The sequence below is a fragment of the Gasterosteus aculeatus genome, chromosome 20, assembly GCF_964276395.1.
Source record: "Gasterosteus aculeatus chromosome 20, fGasAcu3.hap1.1, whole genome shotgun sequence".
In the NCBI taxonomy this organism is placed as follows: domain Eukaryota; kingdom Metazoa; phylum Chordata; class Actinopteri; order Perciformes; family Gasterosteidae; genus Gasterosteus; species Gasterosteus aculeatus.
Genome location: NC_135707.1, coordinates 15,317,750 through 15,339,175, shown reverse-complemented (window position 1 = coordinate 15,339,175; position 21,426 = coordinate 15,317,750). Strand labels below are relative to the sequence as shown.

Here is a 21,426-nt window from a genome sequence, read left to right as displayed (position 1 = left end):
GCCCCTGAGGAAATGAATTTTTCATTTGTATTAAACTGAAACATGCACTCGCATCATCTCGATGATAACGCACTAGCGGACAAACGCACAAACACAACTCTGCCCTCACGTGGAAACGAAACATCACCATGTTCGCCACACAGAGGACGACGCAACTCGCGCGCCTGGAAGTTCACGGATACAGTACAAAGAGCTGGTCCTGCACGCACAAAACAATCGGAGGCAGCGTACTTAAACACACACACACACACACACACACACACACACACACACACACACACACACACACACACACACACACACACACTGGGTCAGGGGGACAGCGGTAGCTCAGAGCCAGCTGTGACCTGCCGGTCCAGGTGCTCAGGAAAACCGCTGTTAACGGCCACGATTGATGATCTAATCAAACTGTCACCGCGGCTGTCCGCCGCGGGGGGAGGGGAGGGTGGGACGGGGTGGGTGTGTGCGAGAGGGAGAGCAGGTGGGGGGGGGGGGGATGTCCAGGAGGCCTTGTGCCTGCTTACCGTTAGCCCAAATTGAGAATGACAGTCTCAATAGTGAAAAGCCCCCCCGCCCGCTGCCCCCACCGCCTCTAAGTAATGGAGGAAACAACTCCAGCGGTCTTCCGGAGGATGTCACATAATCAAGGTAGCCCCCCCCCCCCCTCTACCCCACCCTTCTAACCGCCAGACTGTAATGTCTCATCCCCAGCAGAGTGCTGGGGGGGGGCTTAGAACTTTTGACATGGAGGGTGGGGAGAGGCGGTGGGGGGACCAGCATCCTAAACTATGGATCCGCCTCACATGATGTCCGACACGTTGAGCTCGCAGGCACACAGAAGATTTGAGAGGCCATTATTTATACAAGTGAGACTGAAACTGAAATGAGGAATATTTTTTTGCAACGATTTATTTGACCAAAAAGGCTCCCAAATTAGAGGGATGATTTATGAACCTGAATACAAACGTTTAGTTTTAGCGAACGTGAGGAATTTGTTTACGTCACTGATGAAAATAATAGTTCATTTAATTTCAGGTTTTTGAGTAAAGTAACTTATGAGGTGTCACGTAGGTGAGTGAGCGTTTCCCCATGAAGTGAAAGCATAGGCTGTGAGAGTGTATATTTACTGGTTCTTTGTGCTGGTGGTTTCAGAAGAGGGTCCTCTGGCAGAAATAATTAAGAAAAAAAAAAAAGATAACATCATCTCAATCCCTCTCGGAGTTCCACAGCATATTTGCAATGCGGGGTGGCTGCACGGGAAAATATAACATTATTCCTTTGGTCCAAACAAGATTAAACAAATTACGCTGCTCTATATTTAGCAGAAGAGAGAAAAAAGTTCAGGAAGTTGTCCAACTTAATAGTGGCCTTGTTGATCGCTGCGTGTTAATCACCTTCCTCGGGATACATCCACGACTGCCGCTTGCCCGTCCAGCGCGCATTAATTTAAGCGCTGCTCAGCTAATTTATTGATTAATTGGCTCATTAGCGATGCCTGGCAACATCCATTTCTGCCACGACGGTCTGATGTTTCAATAGAAAAAGAAAGAGGTGGGCTGGCAACGGCCCACTTCCTTCCCCCACAGACCCGCTGTGCATAATGTCCGTCAGCAGTCAGCTGCACAATTGCGTCGCCGTGGCGATGTGAAATGAATATGGAGGCGAACTGTGCACATTCTCCCTTCTTGTCCGGTTGAGTAATGTCACTTGGGTTTCAGTGCCGGGTGACATCATTTGAAAAGGGAGGGGTGGGTGGTTGGGGGGGGGGGCGAAAAACTTCAAAAAAAAAGCTGGAGCAACTGTTGGACCTGCACTACCGAGATGAGGTAGACGCCGCTGTGAGGAGACAAACTCCCGCTCCAGATTTATTCCGCGGGTCGGCCTCCGACATGACGAGTGGCTTCGCACTCCGGGACGAGCTGTCCGCGGCTCACCGACATTATGGTTAGTAATAGGAGCCCCCGCGGGCGAGGGGCCCGCCGCTAACAGCCAGCAGCATCACAGCGCCGACGCCGGTGTGACATCACTAACACAAACAATGCGACTATGAGCAGGAGGAGAGACCGCAAGATGACCTCTGACCTCTCCTAGATACAGGGCCAGATTTATAATTAGCATTTTGTCACAGAGTGCTTCAGCTAAACATGAGTTTTAGCATTTACGTGTGTCAGCTTTTCAGAGAAACCGACACACACACACACACACACACACACACACAATCCTGCACCATATGCCTATGACAAGTGGATAAAAATCGTTCCCAAGCGATAGCGCAGGCCAAACCATAAAAACTTAATGCACCTAATTTTCCAGTAATGAAACTTTTATAGACTGCAATGGCTTTTAAACTAACAAATTTTAATCATCGCTTAATTTTAACAGCAATATTAACGCCATCCCTCATTCTAGGAGTGTTCCCCATGAAATATTGAGTAGGGTAAACAGCGAGGCGCTGGCTCCTGTTCAAACAAGGAGCCAGCGGACACAAGGGTGAGCTAGGGGTCGCCGGGGGCCTTGCCAGTACCACGCCGGGACATCGGGAGCTGCAAAGGCCTCTGGGAAACGGGGCTTGATGAGCGCAGGAATCTGTGTGCTGACTTTGCATTCAATCTCCTACGAGGCGCTGATCACTGGTGCACGCTGGTCTGTGGGCCAAGTGTCAGATGCAGGTTTATCCTTTGCTGTGGGTTCTATATTTTTTTATTATGGATAAATACAGGAAAAACTGGATTTCTTTCATTTCACTGTGATTTAAAGGAGAGTCGTCAGTGGGGCCAAACAAACCCGGCTTCTTTCAAGTTAATATTTTCCTGCCGTCTTTTCTGCGCCGCTAATCACATCCCCGCTTGCACTACCAGCGGAACGGGATGTTATTGACTGCTGCCCTTGGGTGGCTGAAAACTAGGGCCTACCACCCAACACCACGCCACAGAGACAAAGTGCTGACACGGGCAGATAAGGGAAGGAAGAAAGAGAGAGATTAAAGAGCAGATTCATTATCAATAATTAAGGGAAAGGATTTATTCTAATGAATTAGGGGTTGTCTTTATCTACGCTTTATCTCCATATCACACTGCTAACTCCCCCCCCCCCCCCCCTCCCACACCCTCCCACACACACACACACACACACACACACACTCGTGCCTTTTCGTGTGTGTGACTTGACCCCTGCCTGCTCCGTGTGGTCCATATTGCCACCACGCTGGCTCCAGGCAGGGCTCTTCCGCCCCTGCTCCACCCGCCGAGCCCGGATGGTCCCGGCACTCTGTGCCGGGGCAATATGGCCGCGCTGCACGGCATGCTGGGACGCGGCTGCTAGCCCAGGGCCCGGCGGTTCAAAGCCAGATGCCCGCTCGGCCCCCGGCACAGCGTCCTGCCATGTGGACATGGAGAAGCATCATGCAAACCTGGACTGTTGGTTTGCAGATGTGCCGGGAGCTTTTTCTTTTTAATATGTTTATTCATAAGATACGTTACAGTATTTCTGATTTGATGCTGGCTGCCGTTGTCGTTTTACTACCATGCCAAACACGACATGACTAAACATAGATGTATTCATTTAAAGACAAATGACAACACAGTGACATAATTTACAGATTTTCACCATTTCACAGCAGTCATAACGGTCCCTGCCTCCATCTCGTGACTCATCGATTTCAGGATGCGTTTTCACCTGGTTTTTCGCTGTTCTTCCGGGGGGCTTCGCTCAGACGTACAGTAATGCTGTGGAAACAACTGCCACGCCACTCACACTAAACTGTGAGCACATTTTAGCAATTAGACATCTCCCGAACACTGAAAACATTCTCTCCAGCTGCTTGTATCATGCCAACCCCCCCCCCGCCCCCCCTCAGTTAAACAAATATATCTTTCTTCTGGTTTGTCAGCACTCCTGTTTCGAGAGTGATGAGTGTATTAGCTCAAGGAGTTTATTATTACAAGCGTGAAAATGGCAGGCGTTTTAACAATTACCTATGAAAACAGGTATGTGGGACAGGTCAGTTGTCTTTTGGCGCCCTGTTTTTAAAGAACTAATTACAAGCAATCGAGGCAAGGTCGCTGCCGTCGATCATCCTCTCAAGCCGCTCGCTTGTTATTCAAGTGTTGGTTTAGGTGGCGGCAGACTCAAAGTTAAAAAACTGCAAAGCGAGTTTAGGTCGGTAAACTGCAACAGAAGGGAATAAAAGAGTAGCTATGTGTTGAAATATGGGACTATTTTGGGGTAAAAGGGAATTGACACGACGAGGGAATTGACACATCGACGCACACTCAAACACACAAGTGCACACGCATACACAAAGGACATTTCAAAGTCCGTTTTAGTAATAAAAGAAAGTGTTTGGGTTGTAACTCAAAAGAAGTGATGCACGCTTGGTTCCACGTTGCAGTAATTAACACCACACGCTCAAAACCGAAGCCTGTTTTTAACTCCAGGGTTCCCCTGCGGACGGGCAGCAAAAGGCATTTTTGATGTGCAGCACTCAATAACAAATCAATACAAATCTAACTGCTGGGAATACTTTTATAGATGCCAGAGACCAATAGAGCCACGTTCCCGCCGGGCTGGTTCACACGGAGCATCCTTTAACTAAACGAGAGATGAGATATATGGAAATGCACTGAGGAACAATAACTCGCTGTGACATTACAAGTGGGTGATAACAAAAGTCACAACTTCCTGTTATAATTCCGCTTCCGGGACGCAAAACGTTACAACGTTTGAGATTACCGCGTCCCATTAGAGTCAGGCGCCGCGCTGCTGGGTTTGTGTCAATCTGTGAGGACAACGCGGCGGGCAGACAAAAGGGACAAAAGCCCCCCACTCCGCTGAGGGCCTGCAGAGAGGAGATGTGACTGAGACGAAGACCCAGTTGTGTCACTTTATAACAGTTCATCTCTCTCTCTCTCTCGCTCTCTCTCTTCACCTGCCAGATAGTCGGAGTCTCACCCATCCTCCTCTCCTCCGATTCCCCGCTGGAGTTAGAGCGTTGTTCGAGGATAATATTAGGCTTGTTGACCGTCATCGCCTACTCTACTCCTTAATAATAAAAACCTGCATGGGAAGACTCAATATCTACAGAAAATGGGCAGGTTCCAGCCAAATGGAGGTGCATTGTGCATTCATTCCACCAGCTTTGTGTTCTCCGGGCCTTTTGATTTCATTTCAAATGCATCTTGTGTTTTTCTTTGAGGGTGCAGCTGTTCGGTGGCGAGATAAGGCTCCTCGCTGACCCGTGCTACTTACGAGAGGTCAAATAAGGCCGAGGATAATAAAATAGAATAGCGATGCGAAAATAAGCTTTTCAAGAACCCAAATTGGTGGAACGCTCCCTTGCAACGGCCCACCTAAAATAGCCCGGCTTCTGGGGCCCCTGACGGATTTAGCTAAGTGGAGCCTGGCGTTACCTACGGCTAGTCAGGTCTCTTCCTCCTCCCGCTCCTCCTCCTCTCTCCCTTTGACTAACAGATCTCCCCAGAGTTCTAAAAATATCAGGTGAACAGGGCCGTAGAGATGGTGATGAAACGGCGTCTCTGAGTCCGTCCCACTGCAATCCATCTCTCCACTGCCTGCCAGCCAGCATATGTTTGCAATTGGCTCCCCCCAGCAACCTGTCTTGCCTCTCAGCCCCCCCCTCATCCAGCCCCCTCCACCCTCTTTCACTGGTCCCCAGTCCAGATACACCCACACCACACACACACAACACATTTCCCCATACTTGCCCTCTCGCTGTCTCTCTTTCTCCCTCAGCTACTGTCCCAGTCCCTGCAGGTCCGGGCTCTCCAAACCGGTGCAGTTATCAATCATGGAGCCAGCACTGTCATGTCGGACCAAACCACACACACACACACACACACACACACACCTTCTCTCCCTCTCCTCTTTCCTCTTCTTTCTATCCCTCATCTCTCTGTCATCCCACCTCACTCTCTCTCCCCCCGTTTCCTCCCCCGTTCTCTGACTCCTCGCTTACATTTGCCCAAATTTGTTCCACTTAATAAGCCCTCCCCGATGACCTTGTGCTAATTAAGCCGCACTGTGTTGGAAGCATGATGGTTAATTAATGATGAGATAAATTCTGTCTGCAAGACTGTCAGAAAAATGATGACACGGTGCTTTACAGGTTTAAATAGAACAAACCTTGTGGCCGTCCTGCCTCTGCGTGCGCGTGCAAGGGAGTGTGTGTGCATGTGTGCGCAGTAGCGTGCGTGAGCGAGTGCAGAAACACGGCATGAGCAACGAGAAGAAAGAGTGATCATGTGACGACCAGTGGGAGTGGACAGTGTAGGTTTGTGTGTATAAACAGAACTATGTGGGAGTTAACACGGCTGTGTGTGTGACGCAGTGTCGCATAACACGTAATGGAGGAGTAAGAATACACACGTCAAGCCGAACGCACGGGCGACTTAAAGCTCCATTTGTGCCCAGCATCCTGGTGTGGGAGTGACCTTCCATCACAAAAGCAAGGAGCACAAACGGCCTTTGGGAGCAAAAAGTGGGATTCAGTTAGAGATGGGACTTGTTTTTTTATCTGGTTATGAATTAAATCCAACAAAAGTCATAGTTGTTGGCAAATACTGAAAGTACTGATGAGCTGCGGACTGCAAACTGACCAGGATCCACTTGTGTGGTTCACATACTGTCTGATCCGGTGGATGATTAAAGGTTAGTGCATTTCAGATCACAACAACAATCGTCCTGGACACAATGTGGCTGACCGGGACAGAAATGTGTTGTTATGATAAAGTTATCCACTATCAGGTTCCCCGAATCTACTTATTGAGACATCAACAAACTCAGAATGCACAAATGTCTCGCAGTACTTCATTCAAAGACAAGCTGCTTGTAAAGCATTAGGATGCATAGGATGAAAGCTGAAGGGATTTCCTGGAGCAGACGCGGGTGGATGTTTTACTTCTCGTTACAGTTTAGCCCGGCAGGTGTGATTTGGGGGGTGAAAAGAATGTTTTACTGTCAGTCGGCTTGACATTACCTGTTCAGTAATTTATCTGTATAATATCATGATATGGAACCAGCAACGGTCTAAGATTTTGGATGTCGTAATATTGTAATGTGACGTAGGTTTAGTCTTTTCCTGGTTTTAAAGGCAGCATTACAATAAAGTGATTTAATGCTCTGAACTTACCAGATTCTTATTTTTTATTTGCCTCTACCCACTTAGTCATTATATTTTCAGGATTATTTGTCCAAAGGTTTTGGAAAAATGTTGTGAAAGCCCTAACTTGAGGTGCAAAATATAGTAGATTTCATAGTAGTTAACAAAACGGGACAGATTCCCGTGTAACCCGTTCATCTTTAGAAAAGCACACGACAACCACTCTTTGTTTTCGCTTTTGGCTGTTTCGTTCCTTGCCAGCGGGCACGTCCCCAGAGGAGAACGGCTGCACACGTGTCTCGGTGGGAGGTCATCGCCTTCACTACCTGGCCGGCCGGGCCCAGTGGCCAAAGAGCAGAACGGCGACGGTTCCGTCGGGTCGCTCACGGGCGTGAACGGATGTGTTATTTTTATTATGGATAAATACAGGAAAAACTGGATTTCTTTCATTTCACTGTGATTTAAAGGAGAGTCGTCAGTGGGGCCAAACAAACCCGGCTTCTTTCAAGTTAATATTTTCCTGCCGTCTTTTCTGCGCCGCTAATCACATTGACTGCTGCCCTTGGGTGGCTGAAAACTAGGGCCCACCACCCAACACCACGCCACAGACACGGGCAGATAAGGGAAGGGAGAAAGAGAGAGATTAAAGAGCAGATTCATTATCAATAATCAAGGGAAAGGACGTGACGTAGCAGCCGTCCTCGGATCAATCAAGGCGACGGCAACAAAAACGGTGGATTCCACGCGCCGTTGAAGCAGCTGAGGACATGAGGATTCGTTTCCGATCTAATCCAGATGAACAGCTGACAGTAGGAATTGAGTTGATGCCGTCAGAGAGATGGAGAGGCAGCTGGTCGGGTTGCTTACTTTCATATCTGAAGACACTTGTCAAATCGAATACCGCGACTTGTCAAAAGTATCAATTTGGCTGAGGAGTAATGAAAACGCGGGTCTGTTTCTATTTTAGCAGCTCTCTTGACAGATTGAGAGGTGTTTAACGTCTCGTTTTGGCTTGTCAGGGAGGGGGTTGGGGGCTTCACAACTTCATCTCCTCATCTTTCCTTTTCCACACACACAGACACACACACACACACACACCGACTGACAGCAGTGCTCTGGTTCTCAAAGACGGGGCCAGGCGGGAGACATTACACATACACGGAAACGCACCAACACACGTACGCAGACTAAAATGGTAAAAGAAACATCATTCATCCTTAATTCAAGAGGGAGAGCGGAAAGTAAGATGAGGGAGGGAGCCAGATAAAGTTTGACATAAAGAAGGAGAAAAAAAAACGGATGGAAGCAAGAGAGCGAGACTGACAGAATGAGTGAAAGCCATTTAACTCATTAGGGGAAGGGAGGATCCCAAGTTATATTTAACTTGAAATTCACCGTAAGTAGTCGGGACTTTTTGCTTAAAAGCTTGCAGGCCTCCATAGGGGTTGTATGAGTCATCCTCCCAAATCTAGCATTAGTCGCATGCTGTGTCTCTCCCTTTAGTCTCATAAAAACAAACTAAAACAAGTCAGATTGACGCTCTCGATTTCCTGAGTGGAAACGAGACACAATTGATTTTCATTTGACTGAAAAGTAGAAGCGATGCGTCGTCCTGGACGCGGGGGAAAGCGTTTCATTTACCTCTCTTTACGCTGTCCCACTCCATGTTTTCCCAGCAGGTGTGTGCTGAGGTGTTTCTTCATCACAAAGGCCCATCTAGAAAACACAAACAGACACAGAACATGGGTTAACGTATATTGTGCGGATATGTTGTGCGAGTTTGTTCATTTGAAGAACCCTGAAATACATCACATAGGGACCTCCGTTTGTACCACCAATGAATAAACTAGAGTTTAAGTAAGACTCTAGCTGGATATAAGTAATTTCCAACCTTGAGCAGTAAAACTGGGACGAGGTCTCTTGGTTTTGGGTTTTTGTGTGTTCGTTGTGTGTGCATGTCTCCCAGCGCTACACGTCCCAGCGATCGCATGAGAACCGACCCTTTACGCACATTCCAGGACCTTACCCAGCAAACCCCATCTGACATTGAGTTTCAAATATAATCGTTCATAAACATGCTTTTGGGTAGAGGAAGAGGGGGCGTGGGGGGGGACCATCGTCCCGCTAATAGATGACAGACCGGCACAGCCGCCGTAAATGTATGTGAACACTTTGCACCACAGGAGGAGCGCGGCGCTTGAGAGACGTTTGTTTTTCCGAACACCTTTTGGGTCCATCGGAGTCCAGTTCCACATACTGAGCTTCCATGTGTCAAACAAGCATGTCGCGATGATTCAAACCCATGCGGGTCCACGTCAGCACGCACACACGGTCAGGAATACCAGCGTGCCGTGGCCTGACAGGGACCGTAAAATGAGTTTGAGCCGGGGGGGGGGGGGGGGGGCCTGCGTGTACCGCGTCTCCCAAACAGCACATGAAAACATAATGAGCGGATGACAGGACTAACTACTCCGACATCCAAGCTGCTCCACCAGAGCTTTCGTCCCCCTGGCCTTTTCATTTAGCACCCATCACTTCCCATTATTGTGCATCCGAGAGACAATGACCACATCTGAGAGCCGAAGATGGAGCTACATGAAAGAGGCCCAGGGAGTTGAACCGACAGTCATGTGGTTGGCACCGTCACCGCACACACTCAAGAACCCCCCCGTCCCTCCTCCTTGGTGTCGCTCCCCGTTTTTCTTCTTTTCCGGAGGTCTTTTGCTTTTGTTTCTTCCAAGTAGATCATTATTCTCTTTTCTCTCAGGCAAGCCCCGCCTCCGTCTCTCTGAAGCTTTCCTCCCAACTCGTCAGTCTCATAAAGTCAAAGCATAATTATTTCACTATTTATGTCGATGTGTCAGCTATTGCCCTTCTCTACCCTGACGTACACACACACACACACACACGGCAGAGTCCTCCATCCCATCATGGCCCCAGAGTCCCGTCCGTCACGAGGCCCCCGAGGCAGACGCTAACTAACACCACCATATAAATATTCAAGCGTGTTCCACTGTTTTGCCTCACTGTCGTCACTCTGTATTTTCGCGATCCTCTCCAGCTCGATCCGTCCGGAGCGTCGCCCCCGAGTTAAACTGAGTGCATGACTGGATCGTGTGTACTCCAATCCGGGAGGACGGCCAGATCAGAAATGCTGAGCTTCTCGGTCCCACCGGAAGGAAGCGTCTCTGACTGACGGCGCCGTCTATAAATACACAAGAAGCATAATGAAGACATTTCCGAAGGGGTCGGATGAGGCAAAATAACGAATCGATAGATCTGAAAGGAAAGCACGGACGCGGAAAACGTTGTGCGTGCTCGTTTAAGTCGGCGTGTTTAGACGCAGGAGGAAAAAAAAAAAAGAGCTTGCAAACATTTTTGTTAATTATGTATTACAGCTGTCCTTCATAAACCTAATTACAGAGTGCTGAAAGGCAACAGGGGCAATTTGCATATGTGCATGAAAGACAAGACATATGCAAAATATGATTTTAATTAGCATTCTTTGATAGCGAGGGGTACAAATCAAACTGGCATGTTGTGAGATTCTCATCTCGCCCATTTTATACCGGATTATTCTCAGAGTGCAAGATGGGTAATGCCCTGAGGGGGCACCTGGCACACACAACAATGGTGGTTAATATCACAGAGGTGCACAATAAACACACACAACCAAAGAGATCCACACAAATGCGCACAAAGAGTGGCGTTGATACATTTAGAATTAGCAATTTTCCATATGATTATCTGATCCAGCCAAAGTACTTAAATGCAGGAAGCACACACACACACACACACACACAAATATATTCATTACGCAGTCTTTACACACTCGTCTCTCATGCGTACCGACACACACACTTAACACAGAAAGATCCCATGTCTTAATGTTAAAAGGGGCAAATCCATTTGTTTAAGGTGGTGTGTAATCGGCCCCGCGCCCTCGCTGTGTGTGTGTGTGTGTGTGTGTGTGTGTGTGTGTGCATCCTCTGGCATCCAGGTCAAGGCCTCAGCTTGTCGTCCTGCTGCCTCGGGCTGCATCATCAGCCCGAACCATCAGCCTTGATGGTTATTCTAACAAAGGGATACTTTAACATGCCATTCATCCATATCAATTCTCCCCCCTGCCCCCCATGAATACAACTAATAAGGCTGTGCCTCTTCCCTCCAGGGAGGCTCATAAGATCCACTGCAGATATGGAAAAGGAGAAAAAAGAAAAGAAAGAGAAAGACGGAGACTGGTGTTTCACGTTCGACTTTCCCTTCAGACTAATCGGCGCGCCACAGCTCGTTAGGTCCGTGACGTGCCGGAGCTTTACCGATAAGCAGGGGAGACACGGCTCAATTACCCACAGTTACAATCTCCCCCCACCCCCACCCTCCCCTCGCCGCCCGCTGATGAAGAGATAACATGTCAATATTTGAAACAAACAACTCCATTTGCCTAACGGGGTTCCTGGATAGGCCCGTGTACGGCTCCGACAGGCATGGCGGATCTAAGAAAGGGCCCGGAGCCGCGCTTCAATCGCACACACCCCCGTTCCCGAGAGCCGTGCGCACGGCATGCTGGGAATAGAGCCAGGTCAGGCGAGACACACTTTGCCAACTTGGGCTGGAGTTACTTTTCGCTTCTTTCTTCAGGGTCTGACATGCACGGGGAGAGAAACAGCACATCACAAGGGCTTTTTCATTAAAGTAACCCCACACTTATATAGGACAATGGGTCAGAACACCCCATCGGTACTCAATACCTATTTAGGGCACAGGTTTTGCGTATGTTTAGTGTGTGGTAGAAAACAACTTTCCCTTTCTGGTCACTAACTGGAAGTGTCTCTTATCAGCTGAAAATGAGGATATATAGCGCTGGGGGAATAGAGTGCATTCCCAAAACCAAACCTGCTGTCTCAAAGACAAAGAACCAGAAGACTAGATCGGCAAGTTGGACAAAGGCAGCGTGAATATCTACAGATGTTGAACAGCCGAGCTCGTCATGCTAACTGTGGAGGATAAAAGTTGGCACAATTCCTGATCGTTTTTTTCCTTTGCAAGCGACTGAAGACCCGTGCTGTGCAAGATCGCAGCAGAGGAAAAGCTTGCAGCTGAAAAATGAAGCTGAAATCGAACACACTGCCGTATTGTAATTGGTTAAAAGGCAACTGAAAAGCCATTAGGAGAGAGCGACCAGATGTAGGAACCGCTCAACCCACGCCGGCAGAGCCACCGAAACCTGGCAAGGAGGAGAAATCCCAGGTGGGAATATAAGAGGGGGGGTGGGGGGGGTGAAGTTATGGGACCATGCTTCAGCTCTTTTTGTGGAGAGGCGCACACACACACACACACACGCGCACACACTCTCGCTCTCCCTTCAGTGGTCCGCTGGGCCACGTAGAGAGGAGTGTGTGCGGGCTCTTCCAGCCTCCTGTGCCCGTCCTAATGATGGCCTCCACCTGCTGCTTTAATGTCACAGCTGGATCGCCCTCCATCCCTCACTGACTCCGACTGCCATCAGCAGCAGGTAGCTCCCCTCTGCACGCGCCTGCCTCCGTCTCCTCCGCCACCTCAGCCTCCTTCATCTCCCGTCACTTCCATCTTCTGTTTCTCACAGCGCTCGTCTCCATACGACCCCCCCCCCCCCCCCCCCCCCTCTCTGCTACACTTCTTTTTCCGGCTGCCTTCCTGTAGTACTGAGCGCCTACATGGCTTTACCAAACCTCATTTTTCCTCCTCCTCCCCCTCCCATTCTTCCCTTTATGTCCATCCATCATCTTTGCCACCTTCAGCTGAACCCAACTTCCACGCACAGAAAGTGCAGCAGCACCAGGAAAGGTCTTAAATTTAGAACAATGTACTGGAGGAGTGGCGCTGACGTGACAGTCGGTCGCCCGTTCCTCATGAAGAAAGGCATCACAACTAATTTGAGAATGATCCACTGACAGGTCTGCACGAGCATTAGCGCGGCGGCCCATGTCTACGGCCCTGGTGCAGCTTAAGTGGGAGTTCGCCAGCATAGAAAAAAAAGAACTTTTCTCAAAACGGCTCAACTAATTTGCTCCAAATAAACATAATGTGTTTCTTCCTTGTTTAATTTCTTACAAACCCGTCGCGTAGACGTGTGAAAAACCCAGAGGTGAGTTGACAAGTCTAATCTGAGGAGCTCTTGACAGGCAGGTGAAGTGACAGAAGAAAACCAGCACACGGCTGACAGCAGCCCCGGAGAGCCGAGACAGCTGCCGGCGTATCAGAGAGGACGGATAAACAGACAGCAACGAGACGTTTATTGACAGACAGAGCGACTGCTTCCCTGACAGGCGGACGGACGGACACACAGACAGGGAGGCAGTGGAGAGGAGGCGGGCTCTCTGCCCAGTTCAACGCTCCCGCTCCACGAGCGGGCCTCCACATGCCGGGTCCGAATGTTCCCATGTGGAGGCAGCAGGCGACGGAAGGAAGGAGGAATGACTGCCACAGGAGAGGAAGAGGGGAAAATGGAGGAATAGGAAAAGTCAGATGGAGTGACGGTGAAGTAGGGCGAGAGCAGGAGAGGCGAACGTGGTCCGCAGGGGCGACTCTGCGTCAATATCGCTCGCTTGTGCAAGCATCCCATAATGGAACAGATATTGGGACGGGAAAATTAATAAATAAAACATCCGAATTGATTTTGTGTTTTTTTCGTGCCCGTGCCAAGCACGCCACTTGATCTATTCTAAGATGATCTTGATGGGGGGGGAGGGAATGAAAAGGGAGGCAAAGTGTTTCTCTGACGACTGATCAACGTCAAGCCGCTCAACGAAACAGACGTCTCGCGTTTAGGATGCCGCCAGTGTTTGTGTGTCCTCTAGTCTTAGAGGAGGTACATAAAAAGCTCACTTTGCCTCTCCGAAGGGGTTTTTTGGATCATCTGCTGAGGCAGCTGATGGGGCTTGACGGATTGATTGAGGCGAAGTTCTCATCGACAGTGGCAGCGCCCCATAGAGTTCCCAGCTCCAGTGCACACTGTTCCATTAAAGGATCATTTAGAGGGAGAGCAAGTTGCACCTGCACTTACGCAGAGCACACCCTAATGCGAGATGAAACCAGACATCTCAAGCTACGGGGGAGGGGGAGGGCGGAAGGGAGGAGGGGGAGAAGAGGAAGGAACAAAACAATAATAATAATAATCAGGAAAAATAGAATGGAGTTGGGTCCCCTTCCCAACAGCGCATTTCCATCTTCCAAAGAGGGCCGATTGATGAAATGATCTATTATTGATACCATCCCCGTTATGCGCTGGTGGCAGTTCCAGTGTTACGGAGCCCCCCAGCTCTCAGCGTCATAGCACTGCTTGCATATTATGCTACTCAGCATCATTATATTTTCTAATGAACTGCTTTAATTTGGGATTTAAATCCTAAGTGAGGGGGTGGGGGGGAGGAGCGGGGGGACTTGAAAACGTTGAACAAGAGAGAATAATAGTGGATTTGGTGTCGAGATGAAAGGAGAGGTGTTAAAAAAAAAAAAGAACACGGTGCCGACAGTTACCCAATTGTCTCGAGCGCTTTTCAAAACAGGCTGGTATAAGTTGCCTAATTTTGTGGGATCAGCACGGATATTACTCATCTTCAGAGAGAGAACACGATCCAGTATGAAAGACTGAACACACCCCGAGAAACGTTAGAAATGAAATACATATACCATCTGAAAAAGGCTGCCGTGTTATGGGGAGGCGAAAGAATCATTTTAGGATAAAATGAATCAAAAATGCCGCTTGCTAATGCGTCTCCATCCCTCTTTCCTTCCCTTTCTCTCTGCAGTGCAGTTAAAAGATATGAAAAATATATGTGCCCCCCCCCCCCCCCCCCACACTCTCTCTCTGCACCGCGCCGTGTTAAATCATTAAAGAGAAGTCCTGCTCATTATCTCTCTAAACAAAACTTCTCTTAAACAAAATAAATCACCGTTGCGCGGCGCGGGTAACAGGCGTGAAGGGATAAATTACAAAGCGCCTCACTGGCAGCGCTGGTATTTTAAAAAGCTTGCTGCACAATTTCTACGATGTGCAGCAATTTGTAATGCCGGTTTCCTTATGTTTATAAGGTCTCCTCAGGTGTCTGTGTGTGTGTGTGTGTGTGTGTGTGTGTGTGGCATATGCAGGGAGAGCCGGTGAAGGGTGGGTGACGGCAAACAAAAAATAATAATTTGTGTTCTTTGTACTTTCAAACTTTTAATACTATAAACCTTGTTTTGACGCTAACTGCGTCATTAAAATCCTTTTACATCCTGGAACACGTTTGTTCTAAGTTGATAATATTATAACAGATAAAGATAGATTGAGGGATTAACTGACATTTGTAAGACTGTATTGAAACTGTTTATTTGGATTGACGGTCAGAACGAGCTGCATTAATTGCCCCAGTAGCTTGCATCTACTGTTAATAATATACTGCTAATAAACCGCATGAAATTAAATCATTCATGGTTTAAAAAATAATAACTGCCAGAATAGTATTCTTGGCAAGCTGGACAACACTTTTGAAGCAAACCGTCTTCGAATGCAGCCGAAGAACCTACTGGTCCCCCGAAGGTGGTGCACTGAAGGTGCTCGGCTGAAGGTGGTGCACTGAAGGTGCTCGGCTGAAGGTGCCCGGCCGGGTCCCGACGCTGTCTTTGAAGGCGTGGCAGGAGCAAATATATAATGCTAACACAGCACTGCTGGTGTTAGCATTATATATTTTTAATCAGCCCGTCTAACTGATGTATCGGTGCGACTGTAGCCGCGTTTTTTAAAGCCGGCCGCGGCGTCATTAGAACGGGAAAACCAAACACGCGACTCACGTTAAGGAGCCTAATTGAGTGGAGGGACACCAGCCAGGCGCTCTTCTCCTCCGTGCCCACCTCTGCACTCCTCCAGGGATCAGGAGCTACAATGAGCCCCCCCGACCTCTCTCCGGCCCCCAGTGGGCAGATTAAACTGCAGATAACAGGGCTGCACTTGGGTTCGTTTACAACAGCAAGCCTCCCATGTGCCTCCTGGGGATAAAAAAAACAACACCATCCCTGAGACCCCCCCCCCCCCCCCCCACCACAGAGCCCAAGATGGAGAGAACAAAAAAATGAAAAAAGAGAAAAAGCCCAAACATGATTAATTCAGTCTGTTTACTGTATCTGCCAGTCCTCTGAGAACAAATTAAAAGTATGACAAAATAAGAAGCGGAAGAAAGGGGGGAAGAAGGAATTAGTGGAAGAAAGAAAGGAAGAGATCAAAATAAATAATTAAAATAAAATACATAAAAGAGGCATGGAGTGGGTTAATTTAGCACGGACGAGTTTGTTCAAGAGACACACACACACACACACACGTGTTAGCAAAGATGAATGACAATATCTATTCAAAAAAGATTAGAACATATGCCCCAAAAAAACATTCATGAAACTACGGCTCATGAAAATGGGGCGGAAAAAGTAGATTTTGGTAAATCGAAGAACACCAGGTCACCGCGCTCCAACCCGGAGACGTTCAAGCCGAGGAGCGGGAGGTGGAGCGAGTGCAAATTGAAAGGAAACAAACAAACGGGAGACAGCCTCTAATTTCCGACCGCTGTTGCTCCGGCGGCCGGTCTGGCACATTAAAAAGAACTGAGGCAACATGACAAGCGAGAGTTGTACTTCCCTCACTATAGTTTTGCTAAAGCAGATAATCCATAAAACATAAGGCCTCCGTATTGACGTCCCGCCCCCCCCCCCCCCCCCCAGCTGAGTGAAGGGCGTAGCTGGGATGTCAGGCCGTCTGTCGGCCAGCTACCACTCTCATTATCCCCGCGCCGCTGTGAAGGCCAACTAAGGTCACCTTCAGGAGGAGCGAAATAAAGCGCCGTGCCGCTGATCTAATATTCAGCGATCCCATCAAAGAAAGAAAGAAAGGGCTCACGGAACCAGAACTGTAAGGCCGACCGCGCGGCGGGGAGGTCCGCGCTCTCTGCGTGCGGGATTGTGCCGCCAATGTGGCGTCTGACATCTTGACAGCGTTGAAAAGTAATTTCTCTGGCCCAGGAGTACGTTTCAGAGTACTTCGTCAGCGAGGTGTCAGCTGTCTCAGGTCCAACGAAACAATGGACTTCCTGGAGATTGAGTGAGGGTTCGGCTTAGAAATGTACACAATGCACCATTCTAGTGTTATTATAGATGCCGTTGCCTCCTACTCAAAGCCAGCGCACTTCTACACCTCTCGGAAAGTACGTGCACACACACACACACACACACGCACACAAAGGATGTCTTTGTTTGGCTATTGCTGCCGTTGTCTTGACACCCACCATCTGCCGCCCCGGCAACAGAGAAGAGTGAAGAGAAGACTTTCTCTCTGGAAAACTCGCCCTCCACCCAGCCCCCCCCTCCTCCAAAGAGAGGGAGTTTCACCTCCCCCCCTCCCCTCCCAGCGCCGACGCTCCCTGACGCTCCACAGGTTGAACCGCTGCTCAATAAACATGCCAATTTCCACCTTTCCCAACGCCATGTTTAAGGCATTGCTGAAATGTAGGAAGCAGTAAACAAACACAAACGATTTACAGAGCGAGCCGTCCACAACTCCCCCGACCCCCCCGACGGAACGCAAGCCCGAGAAGCCCTGTGAAAACCTCGAGATCTCATTCAGCCATTTAATAAAGCCTCGTCTCATTGAGGTGTTTGTGTGTGTGTGAGTGTGGGGGGGGGGAGTGGGGGGAGAAGGGGGGGGTGGGGGGGGGTCCAAGTCCCGCAGACAAGAGATGTATCAGAAGCAGATAAATAAATAAGTAAATGAAGTATGCTATGCAGATGAGGGTGACGGAGCCTCCGTCTCGGCCTATTCGCCGGCGTGCTCGCCATTCATCACCGGCACATGCAAAGCCCCGACTCGGGTCCTTAGCATATTCGCATATTCTAATGAAGGCTTGCATGCAAATGAGGACGACCTTTTTCCTTTTCTGGCTTTTCCCTTCTCCCCCCTCCCCTCTTTTTCTTCTTCTCTTTCTTTACAACTTTACATTAACAGGAGGGGAGAGCAGTGGCTGTAATGGCCACTGGAGCGACAGGCAGAGGACGTGACGTCGTGATCTACGCTCGCTGTAATTAGGCTAATCTGTTACCAGACGGAGGCTGTCACACAGCTTCGGGGGGGAGGGGGGGGGGGGGGGGACGGACTTGTCAGCCACTTCAATCCAACTGGACCGGGCTTTTGTCGAGGGGATGGTCAGTTGGACCCACGGGGGGCAAATGCAGTCGCACCGTGGATATCGTTCACCCTTGTTCACTCTACCCTGCAGATATTTCCAAAAGTATTCGGAAGAACCATCAGATAAAAGTGTCAATCGAAGGTTCCTTTGGTGTCAGGCTTTAGTATCCCTCATCTGTTACACTTTAGTTCTATCCGTCTGTCTTTGCATGCGACTCCCCGAGCCTGGTGTCTCTTTCTGTCAACAGTGACCGGCGGAGGAGAGGGGGAGGGAGAGGGGGAGGGAGAGGGGGAGGGGAGGCCAGCCGTCACCAGGCTCTCCTCTCCTCCCCTGTCCACCGGGCAGGGTCCTGCGCTGTCGGCGGGGAGGCAGGGGAAAGTTGTGCCTCCTTACTGTGACTTTGAACTTTCTCAGATGAGGCATAAATATTGAAATATTGAAATGAAAGATGCGGCGGGCGCAGAGGGGAGGGGGGAGGAAAGGGAGCGAGGATGGACGGATTGGGGGGGTTGAAGAGACAGGAGGCCCACTGAGAAAAGAGACAAGGCCCTCACCCCTCTGCCAGGCTGCATTCTAGCAGGCCGACAGTTATGGATAGGAAACATTACTGCTGCTGGTAATTAAAGCAAAAGCTAATACTGTCTCTTGGATGAGGGGGTTTCATAGTGAGCATCCATTTGTCACTGCTGCACACTCGCCAAGGCCAGATTCAATCACACACACATTTAGTCCTACTGTGCACAGAGGCTATCTATCTATCTATGTATCTATTCATCCATATATCTATACATCGATTCATCCCTCTATGGATCTACACATCTAACCTTGCATATGTACATCTATCATATATATATATATATATATATATATATATATATATATATATATATATATATACATCCACATATCTATAAATGTATACATCTATCCAAACCTATATATGTGTATATGTCCATCTAACCCTCTATACATGTACCCATCCATCCATGTATGTATAAGTCTATATCTATATCGATATATATTTATCCATCCCTTCATCTACTTTCTATACATCTATCTATATACCCATACATATGTCCATCTAGCTATACATCCATCTATTGATCTACAAATGTATCCATCCATCTGCATAATTACATCAATCCATCCGTGTATATATCCAGAATATATCCAGCATCTGTATTTTTATATATCTGTTATAAATACAATTGTTACTTTTTATACATTCACCCATCTAGCCATTCAAATATCCATTCATCCATGTTGTTCATCCATTTATGTGTCATTCTAGATTTATTTAGATTTATTTCTTCCTGAAAACGGTAAAAAGCAGAGACTGAATAGCAACTGTAAACACTGTTGCCAGCTTCGCTCCAGATCACTGGGATCACTTTTCAAACACGCATGTAGGCCAGCTCCTACCGAAGACTCCTCAGTGAGGCAGTAAGTGACTGACTGAGTGACCGACTGGCAGTGAAAAAGCCACTGGCTGGAGGGGAGGACGCAAAGGCAAAAGACGGGGGGGGAGGAGGGGCCGCCGCGTCGCCAGGCGGAGGGGATCGGTGACACCGAGCGTGTCACAGGGTGACGGCTGCACTCTGCTAGGACCAGCGGCCCCTCCAGCACTGTCAGAGGAACCAGCCGCTCCAGATACTGACACTAGCAGTCATACTGACGGGGCCAAACGTGACTCGTCTCCGCTCTCGCCACAGACGAGGCCTGACGGCACACAGAGACTCACAGAGAAGGGAGGGGGGCGGGTCGGACGCATGAAAACTGAATCAAGTCTCCTGAGCTGGACAAACTGATCGCAGGGAAGAGGCAGCGAAGGGCGGATCGAACGGTGATGGCTGGGAAATTATGACAGCCTGTTTTAGATTACAAGTGATAGCTTGCCCCGAGTTTACAAGCAGTGGAAAGGTTAAGAACTTGTTGTCCAGCAAAACCAGCAAAAAATGTAAATAGTGGCCACGACGAGAGCCAATTGCACGCGAGGAATCATTGCTTGTTTCTCTTGCAGCCTTCCTCACGGGCCTCGCAGAGAAAAATGGGACGTTCTATTTTAAGCCCCAGAGGACATCATGGACGTTCCACCTGACGTTACAGGGACGGCTGAAGTCAGACTCCCCAAGCACAACGCTGCACTGCCCTCACTTCTTACCACATCACGTCTGAGTTGGTGCTGAGGAGTTGTTAGGAAAAACATTTTTAGACTGTTTGGATCCAGCGATAGACGCAGAATGGGGGTAAGGTGGTGGTGGTGGGGGTGGGGGGGCTGACAATGATAAGATATGGACGGAAATATGGTGATTTGAGGGGGGGGAGGAGAAAAAAAACACAGAGAGGGGAGGGCGGGAAATGCCAAAAGGGGAGAGGGCAGAAAACCGAAAGGAGAGAGAATGAGGGAGGATATGTGGAGGACTCGGAGGGGGAGAAGGGGAGCGCCGCGGCGAGACTGATCGCTGTTGATCTTCACGATAAGCGCTCCCGACAACTTGTGACCAAAGTGGCGCTTCGACACTAATCGGCCGTGAAGGCTGACCTGCAGCGAGGCAGCCGAGTTCAGTTCGCATAGGGCCGGCGCTGCAGCCCAGACGAGATGGAGCCGGACAGGAGACATCCAGGCATCAAAACTCCATGAGAGATTGCGACATGGCTTCGGTGCACTGTGAGAAGAACATAAGAGGAGGAGGGAAAAAAGAAAAAAAAGAGCGAAGCCAGCCGTGATACTCGGTGCTCTTGGCAGTCCAGGGAGACTTATCTGGCTCCAGATGGAAAGAGAAGGACGGAGGCGAAGGAGAGTGGAGTGAGGGAGTCAATGAATGTGTGCAGGGGGGAGGGTTGGAAAAATATGAGGAAAAAAAAAAAAAAGGAATCAATTTTATTGACAATTATCTGTGAGCTGGACTGAGCTGGAGGGCGACCTTGAACTGTCTGTGTTCAACCTCTGCAGGACATGAAAGGAGTGTGTGCAAACTATACCAACAGGCCGGATTGCCAACGGGTCAGAGGTGTAGAACAAGTACACCGTGCACATCTTTCTGTAGTATTCTACTGGGCCTTTCTGTCGGAACAGGCAAACTTTCAAAACAGTAAAAAAAAAATACGACGGTAAAATAGTTC

General features: G+C 48.9%; 1 protein-coding gene across 1 annotated transcript in view; it reads right to left on the bottom strand.

The window, feature by feature from the left end:
• The window catches only part of znf407 (zinc finger protein 407), a 119,284-nt gene that overhangs the window by 56,245 nt on the left and 41,613 nt on the right, over positions 1–21,426 (bottom strand). The window contains exon 5 of the mRNA XM_078095351.1: positions 8,759–8,833. Within this exon, the coding sequence (XP_077951477.1) occupies positions 8,759–8,833 (75 nt within the window). The remainder of the gene's footprint in view (positions 1–8,758; positions 8,834–21,426) is intronic.